This window comes from Chiloscyllium punctatum, chromosome 34 (genome assembly GCF_047496795.1).
Source record: "Chiloscyllium punctatum isolate Juve2018m chromosome 34, sChiPun1.3, whole genome shotgun sequence".
Taxonomy (NCBI): domain Eukaryota; kingdom Metazoa; phylum Chordata; class Chondrichthyes; order Orectolobiformes; family Hemiscylliidae; genus Chiloscyllium; species Chiloscyllium punctatum.
Window position 1 is genome coordinate 45,703,993 of NC_092772.1, and position 20,011 is coordinate 45,724,003.

The 20,011-nt window shown below is 54.5% G+C and overlaps 1 protein-coding gene across 1 annotated transcript in view; it reads left to right on the plus strand.

The window, feature by feature from the left end:
- The window catches only part of LOC140458730 (glutamate receptor ionotropic, kainate 5-like), a 144,359-nt gene that overhangs the window by 46,272 nt on the left and 78,076 nt on the right, over positions 1-20,011 (plus strand). Inside the window, exons 5-6 of the mRNA XM_072553390.1 lie at positions 10,564-10,780; positions 15,867-16,032. Coding sequence (XP_072409491.1) covers positions 10,564-10,780; positions 15,867-16,032 — 383 coding nt within the window. The remainder of the gene's footprint in view (positions 1-10,563; positions 10,781-15,866; positions 16,033-20,011) is intronic.

Sequence of the window (20,011 nt, forward strand, 5' to 3'; positions counted from 1 at the left end):
CTCAGTATTCTCCTCGACAACATTGCCTTTTTCCGGAGTGAATACCAACGAAAAATATTCATTCAGCGCTTCCCCTATCTCCTCAGACTCCATACACAACTTCCCACTGCTGTCTTTGATTAGCTTTCATCCTACTTTAGTCAATCTTTTATTCCTGATATACCTATAGAAAGCTTTAGAGTTTTCCTTGATCCTACCCACCAATGACTTCTCATGTCCCCTCCTGGCTCTTCATAGCTCTCTCTTTAGGACTTTCCTGGCTAACTCTCTCTCTCTTTCTCATTGATTCCAATGAATTGGCCATGCTAAGTTGCCCATAGTGTTCAGGGATGTGTGGGTTGGGTGCATTAGTCAGGGGGAAACGTACAGTGGTAGGGTGGAGGAATGGGTCTGGGTGGGATACTCCTTGGAGGGTCAGTGTGGACTTGTTGGGCCGAATGGTCTGTTTCCACACTGTTGGGATTCTATCATTCTATGACAACAGGGCAGCTCAGCGCTGGGAACCCGGGTTCAATTCCAGCCCCAGACAACTGTCTGTGGGGAGTTTGCATAATCTCCCCGTGTCTGCGTGGGTTTCCTTCAGGTGCTCCGGTTTCCTCCCACAGTCCAAAGATATGCAGGCTAGGTGGGTTAGCCATGGGAAATTGTCCCACAGTGTCCAGGGATGTGCGAGCTAAGTGGGTTAGCCATGGGAAATTGTCCCACAGTGTCCAGGGATGTGCGAGCTAGGTGGGTTAGCCATGGGAAATTGTCCCACAGTGTCCAGGGATGTGCGAGCTAGGTGGGTTAGCCATGGGAAATTGTCCCACAGTGTCCAGGGATGTGCGAGCTAGGTGGGTTAGCCATGGGAAATTGTCCCACAGTGTCCAGGGATGTGCGAGCTAGGTGGGTTAGCCATGGGAAATTGTCCCACAGTGTCCAGGGATGTGCGAGCTAAGTGGGTTAGCCACGGGAAATTGTCCCACAGTGTCCAGGGATGTGCGAGCTAGGTGGGTTAGCCATGGGAAATTGTCCCACAGTGTCCAGGGATGTGCGAGCTAGGTGGGTTAGCCACGGGAAATTGTCCCACAGTGTCCAGGGATGGGCGGGCTAGGTGGGTTAGCCACGGGAAATTGTCCCACAGTGTCCAGGGATGTGCGAGCTAGGTGGGTTAGCTTGGGGAAATGCAGGGACACTAGGCTGGGGGAGTGGGATGCTCTTTGGAGGGTCAGTATGGACCCGATGGGCTGAATGTCCTGCTTCCATGCTGTAGGGAGTCTCTGGCATCTGGCTGTTCAGCCACCCTTGTCAGAATTCCCTCCTTTGATATCCCTAACCCTGGCAGCCTGGAGTCACCTATACCACCCTCAGTGCCTTTGACTGGCACCCACACAGACACTGTCTGTCTCTGTCCCTCTCACCGCCCCCCCTCTTCCCGAGGAAGACAAACAGATTCCCTCACTTTCTGGTCCCTATCCACTGAGTGACAGTCTGTCACTCTCTCTCGGTCTGACCTCCCCAAAACGAGAGAGGGTGACTACACTCTGAATCCCCGTCTTTCCCATTAGCGTCGCTCCTTCTGAAACATAGACTTGAAAATCCTCTTTTCAACTTGACCCGGTCGTAGCGAAATGTTGCTTTGGGATTTGGAAAATCTGGGTAGTCCGTGTAGCCTTTTGCAGCTGCACCTCAGGGATTTAAATCTGCATCCGGCACAATACTGACTCTTGACAAAGATGCTCTCTATCACCGCCACACGGCAATAACGGTGCAGCGTCTCCCATAATACCCTACCCCAGGCCTGACTGCTTCTGACACTATCCCCCCCACCCCTCACTTCACTGGAGAGTCCCATAAGTGTGGAACAAGACCATTCAGCCCCTCGGGTCTGCGACCACCCTCTGAAGAGCATCCCACACAGACAGACCCCCAGCCAACCTATCCCTGTGTTCCGGTGGCTAACCCGTCTCACCTGTGCATCCCCTTCCCATTCCGGGTAATTTAACACCGCCCTGACCTGCACACCTTTGGACTGTGGGAGGAAACCCACGCAGACACGGGGTGGGGGGTGGGGTGGGGGGGAGTGCCGCCAAACTCCACACAGCCCTGAGGCGGGAATCGAACCTGGGTCCCTGGTGCTGGGAGGCAGCAGTGCTAATCACTGAGCCACCGTGTCCCCCAAACAGTTCCAACAGAAGAGGGTGCAGAGAAGATTTACCAGGTGGGAGACTGTGTATTGAGTCGGAAGAGATAGGAGAGGTCTTGAACAAGTACTTCTCTTCAGTATTTACGAACGAGAGGGACCGTATTGTTGAAGAGGAGAGTGTGAAACGGACTGGTAAGCTAGAGGAGATACCTGTTAGGAAGGAAGATGTGTTGGACATTTTGAACAACTTGAGGATAGACAAGTCCCCCGGGCCTGACGGGATATATCCTAGGATTATGTGGGAAGCAAGAGAGGAAATTGCAGTACCGTTGGCAATGATCTTCTCGTCTTCACTGTCAACGGGGGGTGGTACCAGGGGACTGGAGAGTGGCGAATGTTGTGCCCCTGTTCAAAAAAGGGAATAGGGATAACCCCGGGAATTACAGGCCAGTTAGTCTTACTTCTGTGGTAGGCAAAGTAATGGAAAGGGTACTGAGGGATAGGATTTACGAGTATCTGGAACGGCACTGCTTGATTCAGGACAGCCAGCACGGATTTGTGAAGGGTAGGTCTCGCCTTACAAGTCTTATTGAATTCTTCGAGGAGGTGACCAAGCATGTGGATGAGGGTAGAGCAGTGGATGTAGTGTACATGGATTTTAGTAAGGCATTTGATAAGGTTCCCCATGGTAGGCTTATGCGGAAAGTCAGGAGGCATGGGATAGAGGGAAATTTGGCCAATTGGATAGAAAACTGGCTAACCGGTCGAAGTCAGAGCGTGGTGGTAGATGGTAAATATTCAGCTTGGAGCCCAGTTACAAGTGGAGTTCCGCAGGGATCAGTTCTGGGTCATCTGCTGTTTGTAAATTTTATTAATGACTTAGATGAGGGAGTCGAAGGGTGGGTCAGTAAATTTGCAGATGATACGAAGATAGGTGGAGTTGTGGACAGTGAGGAGGGCTGTTGTCGGCTGCAGAGGGACTTAGATATGATGCAGAGCTGGGCTGAGGAGTGGCAGATGGAGTTCAACCCTGCCAAGTGTGAGGTTGTCCATTTTGGAAGAACAAATAAGAATGCGGAATACAGGGTTAATGGTAGGGTTCTTAGTCAGGTGGAGGAACAGAGGGATCTTGGGGTCTATGTACATAGATCTTTGAAGGTTGCCACTCAGGTGGATAGAGTTTGTAAGAAGGCCTATGGAGTATTATCGTTCATTAGCAGAGGGATTGAATTCAAGAGTCGTGAGGTGATGTTGCAGCTGTACAGGACTTTGGTTAGGCCACATTTGGAGTACTGTGTGCAGTTCTGGTCGCCTCACTTTAGGAAAGATGTGGAAGCTTTGGAGAGGGTGCAGAGAAGATTTACCAGGATGTTGCCTGGAATGGAGAGTAGGTCGTACGAGGATAGGTTGAGAGTTCTCGGCCTTTTCTCGTTGGAACGGCGAAGGATGAGGGGTGACTTGATCGAGGTTTATAAGATGATCAGAGGAATAGATAGAGTAGACAGTCAGAAACTTTTTCCCCGGGTACAACAGAGTGTTACAAGGGGACATAAATTTAAGGTGAAGGGTGGAAGGTATAGGGGAGATGTCAGGGGTGGGTTCTTTACCCAGAGAGTGGTGGGGGCATGGAATGCGCTGCCCGTGGGAGTGGCAGAGTCAGATTCATTGGCGACCTTTAAGCGGCATTTGGATAGATACATGGATAGGTGCTTAAGCTGGGACAAATGTTCAGCACAACATTGTGGGCCGAAGGGCCTGTTCTGTGCTGTATTGTTCTATGTTCTATGTTCTAACTTCCACCCCCCCCCATCCCAACCCCACCGACTAAATGTCTCTGAGACCCTTCAAGTTCTGAATCTTTTGAACTAAATACTTAAACAAAACTCTTGATTCTGCCAAGCTAATGAGTTCATGCTTTACTTGTTGGGCAGCATGGTGGCTCAGTGGTTAGCACTGCTGCCTCAGAGCACTAGGGACCCAGGTTCGATTCCAGCCTTGGGTAACTGACTGTGGAGTTTGCACATTCTCCCCGTGTCTGTGTGGGTTTCCTCCGGGTGCTCCGGTTTCCTCCCACAGTCCAAAGATGTGCAAATTAGGGTGAATTGACCATGCTAAATTGCCCGTAGTGTTAGGTGCATTAGTCAGAGGGGAAATGGGTCTGGGTGGGTGACTCTTCAGATGGTTGATGTGGACTGGTTGGGCCTGTTTCCACACTGTAGGGAATCTAATCTAATCTTGCAGTTCTAAGCTTTCACGGCATAAACAAACCTCCATTAACACTGCAGGGTGCCGCGCACTGCGGTGGTCATGGGACCAGAAAGGGGGGGGGGGGGGGGCATTGCTTTCAAATTCAAACCGGGACAGCCGGGGGTGACATCAGGAATCACCTCCATCCCCCACCACCTGCCAACCCTTCCATAAATCAAGCTGTTGAGGTGAAGGATCAGTTAGAAATGGCAAGTTGATTACTCCGAGAATGGGAGGGGGATTGAAGCCTTTCCCCACCCCTCAGGAAGGACATACTGGGACAGGAGCGTGTCCAGTGGAGATTCACACCGACGATCCCTGGAATGGTCGGCCGAACATACGATAAACGGCTGAGGATCCTGGGATGGTATTCATGAGAGTTTACAAGGTTGAGGGGAGATCTAATAGAAACTGACAAGATAATACATGATTTCGAAAGGGTGGACCCTGGGAAATTGTTTCCGTTAGGTGGGGAGACTAGGACCCGTGGACACAGCCTTAGAATTAGAGGGGGGTCAATTCAGAACAGAAATGTGGAGACATTTCTTCAGCCAGAGAGTGGTGGGCCTGTGGAATTCATTGCCACAGAGTGCAGTGGAGGCTGGGACGCTAAATGTCTTCAAGGCAGAGATTGATAAATTCTTCATCTCGCAAGGAATTAAGGGCGACGGGGAGAGTGTGGGTAAGTGGAGTTGGAACACCCATCAGCCATGATTGAATGGTGGAGAGGACTCGATGGGCTGAATGGCCTTACCCCCCCCCCCCCCCCTCCCCAATGTCTTATGGTCTTGCCGTTATCTGAATGACTTCCTCCAGATCTTGTCTTCCTGTTTGCACTTTTAGCCAGGTGTTGAGAGCAGGGAAGTGTTTTTAAAAACGTATTCCTTCGTTGGGGGCCCCGAGCTGGGCCTGCAGTTATTGTAAAAACGTGAAGGAACTGCAGACGCTGCAACTCAGAAACAAGGGACACAAGTTGCTGGAAAAGTTCAGCATCTGTGGAGACAGGAATCAGAGTTAACGTTTCAGCTCCAGTGACCCTTCCTTAGAACGGATAGGAGCTGGGTAATTATTGGTTTAAATTCAGGAAAGAGGTTATTATCCGTCCCTAGTTGCCCCCTTTGAGAGGGTGGGGGTGGGGGGGGTGAGCTCCCTTCTTGATTCGCTGCAGTCTACCTGCTGGAGGGAGACCCACAATGTTCCTTAGGGAGGGAATTCCAGGATTCTGACCCAGCCACACTGAGGGGACGGAGATACATTTCCAAGTCGGGATGGGGAGGGGCCCAGGGGGGAACATGCAGGGGGTAGTGTTCCCATGTACTGCTGCCCCTTGACCTTACCGATGGAAGTGGCCGTGGGTTTGGAAGGTGCTGCCTGAGGATCTTTGGGGAGTTTCTGAAGTGCATCTTGTAGCTGGTTCACACTGCAGTTACTGAGGGTCGGTGGGGGGGGGGGGGGGAGGGAGGGGTTGGTACACACTGCAGTTACTGAGGGTCGGTGGGGGGAGGGAGGGGATGGTACACACTGCAGTTACTGAGGGTCGGTGGGGGAGGGAGGGGATGGTACACACTGCTGTTACTGAGGGTGGGGGGGAGGGAGGGGATGGTACACACTGCAGTTACTGAGGGTCGGTGGGGGGAGGGAGGGGATGGTACACACTGCAGTTACTGAGGGTCGGTGGGGGGGGGAGGGAGGGGATGGTACACACTGCAGTTACTGAGGTTCGGTGGGGGGGAGGGAGGGGATGGTACACACTGCAGTTACTGAGGGTCGGTGGGGGGAGGGAGGGGATGGTACACACTGCTGTTACTGAGGGTCGGTGGGGGGAGGGAGGGGATGGTACACACTGCAGTTACTGAGGGTCGGTGGGGGGGGGGGAGGGGATGGTACACACTGCTGTTACTGAGGGTCGGTGGGGGGGGGGAGGGAGGGGTTGGTACACACTGCTGTTACTGAGGGTGGGGGGGAGGGAGGGGATGGTACACACTGCAGTTACTGAGGGTCGGTGGGGGGAGGGAGGGAGGGGATGGTACACACTGCTGTTACTGAGGGTCGGTGGGGGGAGGGAGGGGATGGTACACACTGCAGTTACTGAGCGTCGGTGGGGGGAGGGAGGGGATGGTACACACTGCAGTTACTGAGGGTCGGTGGGGGGGGGGGGAGGGAGGGGTTGGTATACACTGCTGTTACTGAGGGTCGGTGGGGGGGGGGATGGTACACACTGCTGTTACTGAGGGTCGGTGGGGGGAGGGAGGGGATGGTACACACTGCTGTTACTGAGGGTCGGTGGGGGGAGGGAGGGGATGGTACACACTGCTGTTACTGAGGGTCGGTGGGGGGAGGGAGGGGATGGTACACACTGCTGTTACTGAGGGTCGGTGGGGGGAGGGAGGGGATGGTACACACTGCAGTTACTGAGGGTCGGTGGGGGGAGGGAGGGGATGGTACACACTGCTGTTACTGAGGGTCGGTGGGGGGAGGGAGGGGATGGTACACACTGCTGTTACTGAGGGTCGGTGGGGGGAGGGAGGGGATGGTACACACTGCAGTTACTGAGGGTCGGTGGGGGGAGGGAGGGGATGGTACACACTGCAGTTACTGAGGGTCGGTGGGGGAGGGAGGGGATGGTACACACTGCTGTTACTGAGGGTCGGTGGGGGGGGGGAGGGGATGGTACACACTGCTGTTACTGAGTGTCGGTGGGGGGAGGGAGGGGATGGTACACACTGCTGTTACTGAGGGTCGGTGGGGGGGAGGGAGGGGATGGTACACACTGCTGTTACTGAGGGTCGGTGGGGGGAGGGAGGGGATGGTACACACTGCAGTTACTGAGCGTCGGTGGGGGGGGGAGGGGATGGTACACACTGCTGTTACTGAGGGTTGGTGGGGGGAGGGAGGGGATGGTACACACTGCAGTTACTGAGCGTCGGTGGGGGGGGGGGAGGGGATGGTACACACTGCAGTTACTGAGGGTCGGTGGGGGGAGGGAGGGGATGGTACACACTGCTGTTACTGAGGGTCGGTGGGGGGAGGGAGGGGATGGTACACACTGCTGTTACTGAGGGTCGGTGGGGGGAGGGAGGGGATGGTACACACAGCTGTTACTGAGGGTCGGTGGGGGGGAGGGGATGGTACACACTGCAGTTACTGAGGGTCGGTGGGGGGAGGGAGGGGATGGTACACACTGCTGTTACTGAGGGTCGGTGGGTGGGGGGGAGGGGATGGTACACACTGCAGTTACTGAGGGTCGGTGGGGGGAGGGAGGGGATGGTACACACTGCAGTTACTGAGGGTCGGTGGGGGGAGGGAGGGGATGGTACACACTGCTGTTACTGAGGGTCGGTGGGGGGAGGGAGGGGATGGTACACACTGCTGTTACTGAGGGTCGGTGGGGGGGGAGGGAGGGGATGGTACACACTGCAGTTACTGAGGATCGGTGGGGGGAGGGAGGGGATGGTACACACTGCACTTACTGAGGGTCGGTGGGGGGAGGGAGGGGATGGTACACACTGCAGTTACTGAGGGTCGGTGGGGGGGAGGGAGGGGATGGTACACACTGCAGTTACTGAGGGTCGGTGGGGGGAGGGAGGGGATGGTACACACTGCAGTTACTGAGGGTCGGTGGGGGGAGGGAGGGGATGGTACACACTGCTGTTACTGAGGGTCGGTGGGGGGAGGGAGGGGATGGTACACACTGCTGTTACTGAGGGTCGGTGGGGGGAGGGAGGGGATGGTACACACTGCTGTTACTGAGGGTCGGTGGGGGGAGGGAGGGGATGGTACACACTGCTGTTACTGAGGGTCGGTGGGGGGAGGGAGGGGATGGTACACACTGCAGTTACTGAGGGTCGGTGGGGGGGGGGAGGGGATGGTACACACTGCTGTTACTGAGGGTCGGTGGGGGGAGGGAGGGGATGGTACACACTGCAGTTACTGAGGGTCGGTGGGGGGGGGGGAGGGGATGGTACACACTGCAGTTACTGAGGGTCGGTGGGGGGGGGGGGAGGGGATGGTACACACTGCAGTTACTGCGGGTCGGTGGGGGGAGGGAGGGGATGGTACACACTGCTGTTACTGAGGGTCGGTGGGGGGAGGGAGGGGATGGTACACACTGCTGTTACTGAGGGTCGGTGGGGGAGGGAGGGGATGGTACACACTGCTGTTACTGAGGGTCGGTGGGGGGGGAGGGAGGGGATGGTACACACTGCAGTTACTGAGGGTCGGTGGGGGGAGGGAGGGGATGGTACACACTGCTGTTACTGAGGGTCGGTGGGGGGAGGGAGGGGATGGTACACACTGCAGTTACTGAGGATCGGTGGGGGGAGGGAGGGGATGGTACACACTGCTGTTACTGAGGGTGGGGGTGGGAGGGAGGGGATGGTACACACTGCTGTTACTGAGGGTCGGTGGGGGGAGGGAGGGGATGGTACACACTGCAGTTACTGAGGGTCGGTGGGGGGGGGGGAGGGGATGGTACACACTGCAGTTACTGAGGGTCGGTGGGGGGAGGGAGGGAGGGGATGGTACACACTGCTGTTACTGAGGGTCGGTGGGGGGGAGGGGATGGTACACACTGCTGTTACTGAGGGTCGGTGGGGGGGGGGAGGGGATGGTACACACTGCAGTTACTGAGGGTCGGTGGGGGGAGGGAGGGGATGGTACACACTGCTGTTACTGAGGGTCGGTGGGGGGAGGGAGGGGATGGTACACACTGCAGTTACTGAGGGTCGGTGGGGGGGGGAGGGAGGGGATGGTACACACTGCAGTTACTGAGGGTCGGTGGGGGGAGGGAGGGGATGGTACACACTGCAGTTACTGAGGGTCGGTGGGGGGAGGGAGGGGATGGTACACACTGCACTTACTGAGGGTCGATGGGGGGGGAGGGGATGGTACACACTGCAGTTACTGAGGGTCGGTGGGGGGGGAGGGAGGGGATGGTACACACTGCTGTTACTGAGGATCGGTGGGGGGGGAGGGAGGGGATGGTACACACTGCTGTTACTGAGGGTCGGTGGGTGGGGGGGGAGGGGATCGTACACACTGCTGTTACTGAGGGTCGGTGGTGCGGAGAGAGAGAGGGGATGTTTGTGGGTGTGGGACCAATCCAGTGGGGGCTGCTTTATCCCTGGGTGCTGTTAAGCTTCTTGTGTGTTGTTGGAGCTGCCCCCATCCAGGGGCAAGTGGGGAGTATTCCCTCATCCTCCTGACCTGGGCCTCGCCAATGTTGGGACAGGCTGGGGGGGGGAGTCAGGGTGGGCGGGGGAGTTACTCACTGCAGGGCTCCCAGCCTCTGACCTGCTCTTGCAGCCAATCTGTTGATATGATGAGTCCAGTTGAGTTTCCCCTTTTGATGATGAGGGATGCAGTTGGGGGCGGGCAGGCGGCATAGTGGCTCAGTGGTTAGCACTGCTGCCTCAAAGCACCAGGGACCTGGGTTCGATTCCCACCTCAGTCTGTGTGGAGTTTGCACGTTCTCCCCGTGTCTGTGTGGGTTTCCTCCGGGTGCTCCGGTTTCCTCCCACAGCGTTCAGGGATGTGCAGGTCAGGGTGGATTGACCATGGGAAATTACCTACAGTGTTCAGGGATGTGCAGGTTAGTGTGGATTGGCCATGCTAAATTACCCACAGTGCTCAGGGATGTGTAGGTTAGGGTGGATTGACCATGGGAAATTACCCACAGTGCTCAGGGATGTGTAGGTTAGGGTGGATTGACCATGGGAAATTACCCACAGTGCTCAGGGATGTGTAGGTTAGTGTGGATTGACCATGGGAAATTACCCACAGTGCTCAGGGATGTGTAGGTTAGTGTGGATTGGCCATGCTAAATTACCCACAGTGCTCAGGGATGTGTAGGTTAGGGTGGATTGACCATGGCAAATTACCCACAGTGCTCAGGGATGTGTAGGTTAGGGTGGATTGACCATGGGAAATTACCCACAGTGCTCAGGGATGCGTAGGTTCGGTGTATTAGTCTGGGGTAAATGTAGGGGTATGGGTTACTCTTTGACGGGTCAGTGTGGACATGTTGGGCTGAAGGGCCTGTTTCCACACTGTAGGAATATCAGTGATGGTCACACCATTGAATGTTAAAGGGGACGGTGGTTCGAGTGTCTCTTATTGGTGATGGTCAGTGCCTGGCCTTGGTTTGCCCATGACTGGGCACTGTCCAGATCTTGTTACATTTGCCTGTGAAGCCATTCAGTCAGTCACCTTGCCTCCTCTCCTTTCCTTTGGCAGAATGAGCCCTTATGAGTGGTACAATCCTCATCCGTGCCTGAGAGAGCGGGTAGACATCTTGGAGAACCAGTACACGCTGGGAAACAGCCTCTGGTTCCCGGTCGGAGGTTTCATGCAGCAGGGCTCGGAGATTATGCCCCGTGCTCTCTCCACGCGCTGCGTCAGCGGAGTCTGGTGAGTGGACAGGGGGCTAAGGGAGTGGGGGGGGGGGGCATCTATCCATTGGGGAAAAGTTGGGGGAGGGACAACAACGACCTTTCACTGACTATCGCCTCCCACGTCCCATCTCCCGTTCTCACCGTGAGAAAGGATGGCAGCTTTCAGGATTGGATCATCTCCGGTCAGACTCTCACTCACCGGTGCGCACGTGGGCGGCTCGCAATCAATTCTTCCACGCCATTCCCCCTCCGGTTTCACACATTCCCGGGATCCACGGGGCCGGAGCTGTGCCGGGCTGATTCGGAGATGCATTCACAGAGGTAGATCGGCAGGCACCAAGAGATTTGGTACAGTTCACATCTCACAGACCTTGCAGTAACTTCCTCTGTGATGTTTTATTCGTTCCTGGGCTATGGGGATCGGTGGCTGGGCCCAGCGTTTATTACCCCGTCCCTAGTTGCCCCTTGAGAGGGTGGGGGTGAGCTGCCATCCTGAACCGCTGCAGTCCACGTGCTGTGGGTTGACCCACAATGTTCCTTAGGGAGGGAATTCCAGGATTCTGACCCAGCCACACTGAGGGGACGGAGATACATTTCCAAGTCGGGAAGGGGAGGGGCCCAGGGGGGAACTTGCAGGGGGTAGTGTTCCCATGTATCTTGCTGCCCCTTGACCTTCCCGATGGAAGTGGCCGTGGGTTTGGAAGGTGCTGCCTGAGGATCTTTGGGGAGTTTCTGAAGTGCATCTTGTAGCTGGTTCACACTGCAGTTACTGAGGGTCGGTGGGGGGGGGAGGGAGGGGATGGTACACACTGCAGTTACTGAGGGTCGGTGGGGGGGGGAGGGAGGGGATGGTACACACTGCAGTTACTGAGGGTCGGTGGGAGGGGGGGGAGGGAGGGGATGGTACACACTGCTGTTACTGAGGGTCAGTGGGGGGGGGGGGGATGGTACACACTGCAGTTACTGAGGGTCAGTGGGGGGGAGGGAGGGGATGGTACACACTGCAGTTACTGAGGGTCGATGGGGGGGAGGGAGGGGATGGTACACACTGCAGTTACTGAGGGTCGGTGGGGGGGAGGGAGGGGATGGTACACACTGCAGTTACTGAGGGTCGATGGGGGGAGGGAGGGGATGGTACACACTGCAGTTACTGAGGGTCGGTGGGGGGGGGGAGGGAGGGGATGGTACACACTGCAGTTACTGAGGGTCGATGGGGGGAGGGAGGGGATGGTACACACTGCTGTTACTGAGGGTCGGTGGGGGGGGGGAGGGGATGGTACACACTGCTGTTACTGAGGGTCGGTGGGGGAGGGAGGGGATGGTACACACTGCAGTTACTGAGGGTGGGTGGGGGGAGGGAGGGGATGGTACACACTGCTGTTACTGAGCGTCGGTGGGGGGGGAGGGAGGGGATGGTACACACTGCTGTTACTGAGGGTCGGTGGGGGGAGGGAGGGGATGGTACACACTGCTGTTACTGAGGGTCGGTGGGGGGAGGGAGGGGATGGTACACACTGCTGTTACTGAGGGTCGGTGGGGGGAGGGAGGGGATGGTACACACTGCTGTTACTGAGGGTCGGTGGAGGGGAGGGAGGGGATGGTACACACTGCTGTTACTGAGGGTCGGTGGGGGGGGGAGGGAGGGGATGGTACACACTGCACTTACTGAGGGTCGGTGGGGGGAGGGAGGGGATGGTACACACTGCTGTTACTGAGGGTCGGTGGGGGGGGGGGGAGGGGATGGTACACACTGCTGTTACTGAGGGTCGGTGGGGGGAGGGAGGGGATGGTACACACTGCTGTTACTGAGGGTCGATGGGGGGAGGGAGGGGATGGTACACACTGCAGTTACTCAGGGTCGGTGGGGGGAGGGAGGGGATGGTACACACTGCTGTTACTGAGGGTGGGTGGGGGGAGGGAGGGGATGGTACACACTGCTGTTACTGAGGGTCGGTGGGAGGGAGGGAGGGGATGGTACACACTGCTGTTACTGAGGGTCGGTGGGGGAAGAGAGAAAGGGGATGTTTGTGGGTGTGGGGCCAATCCAGTGGGGGCTGCTTTGTCCCTGGGTGGTGTCGAGCTGCCCCCTCTCCAGGGCAATGGGGAGTATTCCCTCACACTCCCGACCTGTTCCTTGTCAATGGTGGTGTTTACTTTTTGTCATTTACATAAATGATTTGAATGTGAGCATAAGAGGTACATTTAGTAAGTTTGCAGATGAGACCAAAATTGGAGGTGTAGTGGACAGCGAAGAGGGTTACCTCAGATTACAACAGGATCTGGACCAGATGGGCCAATGGGCTGAGACGTGGCAGATGGAGTTTAATTCAGATAAATGTGAGGTGCTGCATTTTGGGAAAGCAAATCTTAGCAAGACTTATACACGTAATGGTAAAGTCCTATGGAGTGTTGCTGAACAAAGAGACCTTGGAGTACAGGTTCATAGCTCCTTGAAAGTGGAGTCACAGGTAGATAGGATAGTGAAGAAGGTGTTTGGTATGCTTTCCTTTATTGGTCAGAGTATTGAGTACAGGAGTTGGGATGTCATGTTGCGACTGTACAGGACATTGGTTAGGCCACTGTTGGAATATTGTGTGCAATTCTGGTCTCCTTCCTATCGGAAGGATATTGTGAAACCTGAAAGGGTTCAGAAAAGATTTACAAAGATGTTGCCAGGGTTGGAGGGTTTGAGCTACAGGGTGAGGCTGAACAGGCTGGGGCTGTTTTCCCTGGAGCATCGGAGGCTGAGGGGTGACCTTATAGAGGTTTATAAAATCACGAGGGTCATGGATAGGATAAATAGACAAAGTCTTTTCCCTGGGGTTGGGGAGTCCAGAACTAGAGGGGCATAGGTTTAGGGTGAGAGGGGAAAGATATAAAAGAGACCTAAGGGGCAACTTTTTCACCCAGAGGGTGGTACGTGTATGGAATGAGCTGCCAGAGGATGTGGTGGAGGCTGGTACAATTGCAACATTTAAGAGGCATTTGGATGGGTATATGAATAGGAAGGGTTTGGAGGGATATGGGCCGGGTGCTGGCATGTGGGACTAGATTGGGTTGGGATATCTGGTCGGCATGGACGGGTTGGACTGAAGGGTCTGTTTCTGTGCTGTACGTCTCTATGACTCAATGACAGGCTTTGGGGAGTCAGGAAGGGAGTTACTCGCTGAGGGATTCCCAGCCTCTGACCTGTTCCTGTAGGTGCTGTGTTTATATGGTGGGTCCAGTTGAGTTTCTGGTCAATGGTAACCCCCAGGATGTTGATAGTGGGGGATACAGTGATGGTAACACCATTGAAATGTTAAGGGGCGGTGGGTTAGACTGTCTCTTATTGGTGATGGTCACTGTCTGGCCTTTGTCTGGCCTGAGTGTTACTTGGCACTTGTCGGCCCATGACTGGAGATTGTCCAGATCTTGTTACCTTTGGACACAGACTGCTTCAGTATCTGGGGAGTCGTGAATGGTCCTGAACACTGTGCAATCATTGGCGAACATCCCCAATTCTGACCTTGTGATGAAGCAGCTGAAGATGGTTGGGCCGAGGACAGTGCCCTGAGGGAGTCCTGCAGAGATGGCCTGGATTTGGGATGTCTGACCCTCCACCACAACGACCACCATCCTGTGTGTCCGGTGTGACTCCACCCAGGAGAGTCTTTGCCCCTGATACCCATTGATTCCTTGGAACAATCCAGCGCAGAACAGGCCCTTCGGCCCTTGATACTGTGCTACCTGTGAACTAATCTAAGCCCATCCCCCAACACTATCCCATCATTATCCATGTGCTTATCCAAGGATTGTTTAAATCTCCCGAATGTGGCTGAGTTAACTACATTGGCAGGTTGGGCATTCCACGCCCTGACCACTCTCTGAGTAAAGAACCTGCCTCTGACATCTGTCTTAAATCTATCACCCCTCAATTTGTAGTTATGCCCCCTCGTACAAGCTGACGACATCATCCTTGGAAAAAGTCTTTCACTGTCTACCCTGTCTAATCTTCTGATCGTCTTGTATGTCTCTATCTTGTATTTCCACTGATGGGTGAGTCCTGAACCAGAGGACACAGCTTAAAAATATGGGGTAGACCATTTAGGACAGAGATGAGGAGAAACTACTTCACCCAGAGAGTGGTGGCTGTGTGGAATGCTCTGCCCCAGAGGGCAGTGGAGGCCCAGTCTCTGGATTCATTTAAGAAAGAGTTGGATAGAGCTCTCAAAGATAGTGGAGTCAAGGGTTATGGAGATGAGGCAGGAAGAGGATACTGATTAAGGATGATCAGCCATGATCATATTGAATGGTGGTGCAGACTCGAAGGGCAGAATGGCCTACTCCTGCACCTATTGTCTATCAAATCCCCTCTTAGCCCTTTCCTTGCCAATGGGAACAGGTTCAAGTCTGTCAGCCTTTCCTCATAAGACCTTCCCTCCAGACCAGGCAACATCCTGGTAAATCTCCTCTGCCCCTTTTCCAAAGCTTCCACATCCTTCCTGTAAATGGGGCGACCAGAACTGGACACAATATTCCAAGTGCGGCCGCTTTTGTGAAGTTGCAGCATGACATTACAGCTCCAGAACTCAATCCCAGTACCAATGAAACCTAACACACCGCATGCCTTCTTAACAGCACTATCCACCTGGGTGGCAACTCTCAGCGATCTATGTACATGAACTCCAAGATCCCTCTGCACATCCACACTACCAAGAATCTTTCCATTGACCCAGTACTCTGCCTTCCTGTTAACCTTCCCAATGTGCATCACCTCACATTTAGCTGCGTTGAACTCCAGCTTTGCCCCAGGTTCCTTCATGCCACACTCGGTCGCATGCAGCCTTGATGTCAAATTCCCCTCTGGAGTTCAGCTCTTTAGTCCGCGTTTGAACCAAGGCCAGACCGAGGTTCAGGAGCTGTGCGGCCCAGGCGGAACCCAAACTGGGGTCAATAGGATGGGACAACTTGAAGGGAAACTCGGGGGGAAGAGGGAGCTTTCCCCCCCCCCCCCCCCCCCCCCCATTGCGGAGTTGGGCATGTTGTGTTGGGTTGTGGGGATGTCTTCTCTCTCTGTCCAGCATTAACTGACTGGGACCTGGGTTGTGTGCCTGATCTAGGTGGGCCTTCACTCTGATCATCATCTCCTCATACACAGCGAACCTTGCTGCCTTCCTGACAGTGCAGAGGATGGAGGTCCCCATCGAATCGGCTGACGACCTCGCTGACCAAACCAACATCGAGTACGGCACCATCCACGGAGGATCCACCATGACCTTTTTCCAGGTATTGGGGACCCAGAATGCTTTGGTATCATCTGAACCGGAGGTGGAGGGGACTCTGAGGGTTTGATCACCCTTCCCTCCATGTAGCTGCCCACTGCCCTAGCAATGAAATGGGTGAGCTAAAACGAGGGCGTTATGGTCCAGACCAGACCCCCTTCAAAATATTCTAGCCTTGACCCTAACCTTTTCTTATTTTTAAGGTAAATGTGAAGTACTGTGTTCCAGATGCAATATGACCGATCAAATGACTTGATAATAAGCAGAACGCAATTTATGCCAACGAAAAGAAGAAATGAGCTTGGAATGACTTGAGTCTGTTCAAACCTTAACCGAATAATAGATACAGTCACTATTACTAATTAACGGTTCCAATATAGTAACATCCCTTAGCAAAAAAAGACAAATTCAGAAAAACAGATCTGTGTTGCAAGGAACCCAGCAGCAAACAGAACCCCCAGCTTCCAGCTATAACTGACAGAGGGTAACAATACTGCTACTTTGTCAAAACTCCTGTCCTGTTGGGATTCCATCAGCAACTTCTTAAAGCTCAACCCGAAAAGTAAAAAAAAACCATTAGAAATCCTGGTTCTTAGAGTTAGCCACACCCAGCCAGGCTGCTCCTATTGTTCCAACTCGAAACAAAAAAACCCCCCGAGGCCTGTTTACGTTATGGGTCTTCACTCGCTAAATTGGCACCTCTCCCTCAAAACATCTCTTCAGGGGGGACATAAAAGCAACAGGACAAAATAACATTTTAAAGTGACAGCATAGGAATGAGTCTGTGTGATTGGCAGGGGGTTCCCATGAGCTGGTCAGCATTTATTGGCCGCCCCTGGTTGCCCTGGAGATAGGTGGCGGTGAGCTGTACCCGTTGCTATAGCGATTGCGACAACTGAGTGGCTTGCTCAGCCATTTCAGGGAGGGCCTGAGTCTCTACCCCCATCGCTGCGGGGTTCAAAGTCACACATAGACACAGGAAGACAGACATGCTGCCCCCCCTGAAGCACGTCCTTGAACCAGAACCAGAAATCTTTCCTCAGTTTCGATAACTTCATCAGTAAATCCCTAATTTGGATTTTTTTTTCCAAAATTAAAATCCTGCCATGACAGGGTGGAAGGTCAGCTCCCCAGGACATTGCCTGAGTGAATTTATTAATTCATTCGTGTTTGTGGGAAGCGGGTGTCGCAGGCTGGACCAGGCAGTAATTGCGCCCGTCCCTAGTTGCCCCCCCCCCTTTTTTAGAGGGTGGGGGTGGGGTAGGGAGGGAGAGCTGCCATCTTGACCCGCTGCAGTCCACCTGCTGTGGGTTGACCCACAATGTCCCTGAGGGAGGGAATTCCAGGATTCTGACCCAGTGAAGGAATGGTGTAGGTTGGGGAGTGACTCGGAGGGGGAGCGTGATGTTCCCATGTATCTGCTGCCCCGTGTCCTTCCAGATGGACGTGGCCGTGGGTTTGGAAGGAGTTGCCTGAGGGTCTTGGGTGAGTTATCTCAGGGCATCTGGCAGACAGTACACACTGCTGCTACTGAGCGTCAGTGGTGGGGGAGGAAATGGACGCTTCTAGATGTGGTGCCAATGAAATTTCTTGATGAAGAGTCGAGCGATAACATTAGGAGGCCATCCCTCCCCAAGTTAGTAGTGTCCTTGCCTTTAGGCTCTCCCTGGAGAACACCAGGCTTGTTTAGTTCCTGAGTGTATTACAATGTCTCTGGACACAGGGAGTATGGGACACAGAGAGTATGGGACACAGGGAGTATGGGACACAGGGAGTATGGGACACTGGGTGTATGGGACACTGGGTGTATGGGACACAGGGAGTATGGGACACAGGGAGAATGGGACACAGGGAGAATGGGACACAGGGAGTATGGGACACAGGGAGTATGGGACACAGGGAGAATGGGACACACACTGGGAATATGGGACACAGGGAGTATGGGACACTGGGTGTATGGGACACTGGGTGTATGGGACACAGGGAGTATGGGACACAGGGAGAATGGGACACTGGGTGTATGGGACACTGGGTGTATGGGACACAGGGAGTATGGGACACAGGGAGAATGGGACACAGGGAGAATGGGACACAGGGAGTATGGGACACTGGGTGTATGGGACACTGGGTGTATGGGACACAGGGAGTATGGGACACAGGGAGAATGGGACACAGGGAGTATGGGACACAGGGAGTATGGGACACTGGGAGTATGGGACACAGGGAGTATGGGACACAGGGAGAATGGGACACAGGGAGTATGGGACACAGGGAGTATGGATCACTGGGAGAATGGGAGACTGGGAGTATGGGAGACTGGGAGTATGGGAGACTGGGAGTATGGGACACAGGGAGTACGGGAGACTGGGAGTACGGGAGACTGGGAGTACGGGAGATTGGGAGTACGGGAGGCTGGGAGTACGGGAGGCTGGGAGTACGGGAGGCTGGGAGTACGGGAGGCTGGGAGTACGGGACACAGGGAGTGTGGGACACAGGGAGTGTGGGACACAGGGAGTGTGGGACACAGGGAGTATGGGACACAGGGAGTATGGGACTTTGGAGTTGTCTGTATGGGAACAGATTTCCGCTTTATCCCTTCAACCCAATAGTTTCTCAGTCGTGTTAATTCCACATTTGTTTTCTTCAATTGCATTTGAAATTCCGAAGGGGTCAGATTTGGAATGTTGTCTTGTCCAGTAATATAGGCACGGAGATATCAGGTCAGACACTTCCCCCCCTCTCCACGAGCTGCAGTATTCTCTCACGCAGTGAGGCTGGGGATAGATGAGGGGCTGAAAAATGTGTTTGCTGGAAAAGCGCAGCAGGTCAGGCAGCATCCAAGGAGCAGGAGAATCGACGTTTCGGGCATAAGCCCTTCTTCAGGATTTCCTTTTGTCCGAAACGTCAATTCTCCTTCTCCTGGGATGCTGCCTGACCTGCTGCGCTTTTCCAGCAGCACATTTTTCAGCTCTGATCTCCAGCATCTGCAGTCCTCACTTTCTCCTCTAGATGAGGGGCTCAGGGTAGCATGCAAGAAGGAATTATTAATCACACAGAGTGGCAGAAAGAGGACCATGCACAACACTTCCAGAATGTGTTTTTGGGAGAGCGGTTTACAGCGAGCCCCAAGAGGGACGATTTGCTCGGGTTGAGAGCGCAGAGTTGGATGTGGTGGCAGCTGGGTGGTCAGGCAGTAGTGATCATAATATTTTATATTCGGTTGGAGAGGTACCCGAGTGACAGACGAGGGATTGAGGAGGGAACGTTCAACGTAATGAGAAATGACTTAGCCACAGCACGCTAGCCTGAATGGGCAGTCAGGGGAGAGACACAAAGCATTTGGGGCAAGGGAAAATCATGAATTGTCATCATTCAGAGATGAAGGCACTCCTTGTATTACCAAGTAAGGATGACCTAGAGGCCAACCAGTATGCCCTGGAACACCAGGTACAAGGGGAAAAGAGAGTATAGGACACCTGGAGTATGGGACACCTGGAGTATGGGACACCTGGAGTATGGGACACCGGGAGTATGGGACACCGGGAGTATGGGACACCGGGAGTATGGGACACCGGGAGTATGGGACACTAGGAATATGGGACCCTGGGATTATAGGAACGCTGGATGCACAGGACACTTGGAGTATTGGATACTGGATATACGGGAAGCTGGGAGTACGAGACACTGTGAGTATGGGGCCCTGTGAGTACGGGGCCCTGTGAGTACGGGGCCCTGTGAGTATGGGGCCCTGTGAGTATGGGGCCCTGGGAGTATGGGGCCCTGTGAGTATGGGGCCCTGGGAGTATGGGGCCCTGTGAGTATGGGGCCCTGGGAGTATGGGGCCCTGGGAGTATGGGGCCCTGTGAGTACGGGACACTGGGAGTACGGGACACTGGGAGTACGGGACACCGGGAGTACGGAACACCGGGAGTACGGAACACCGGGAGTACGGGACACCGGGAGTACGGGACACCGGGAGTACG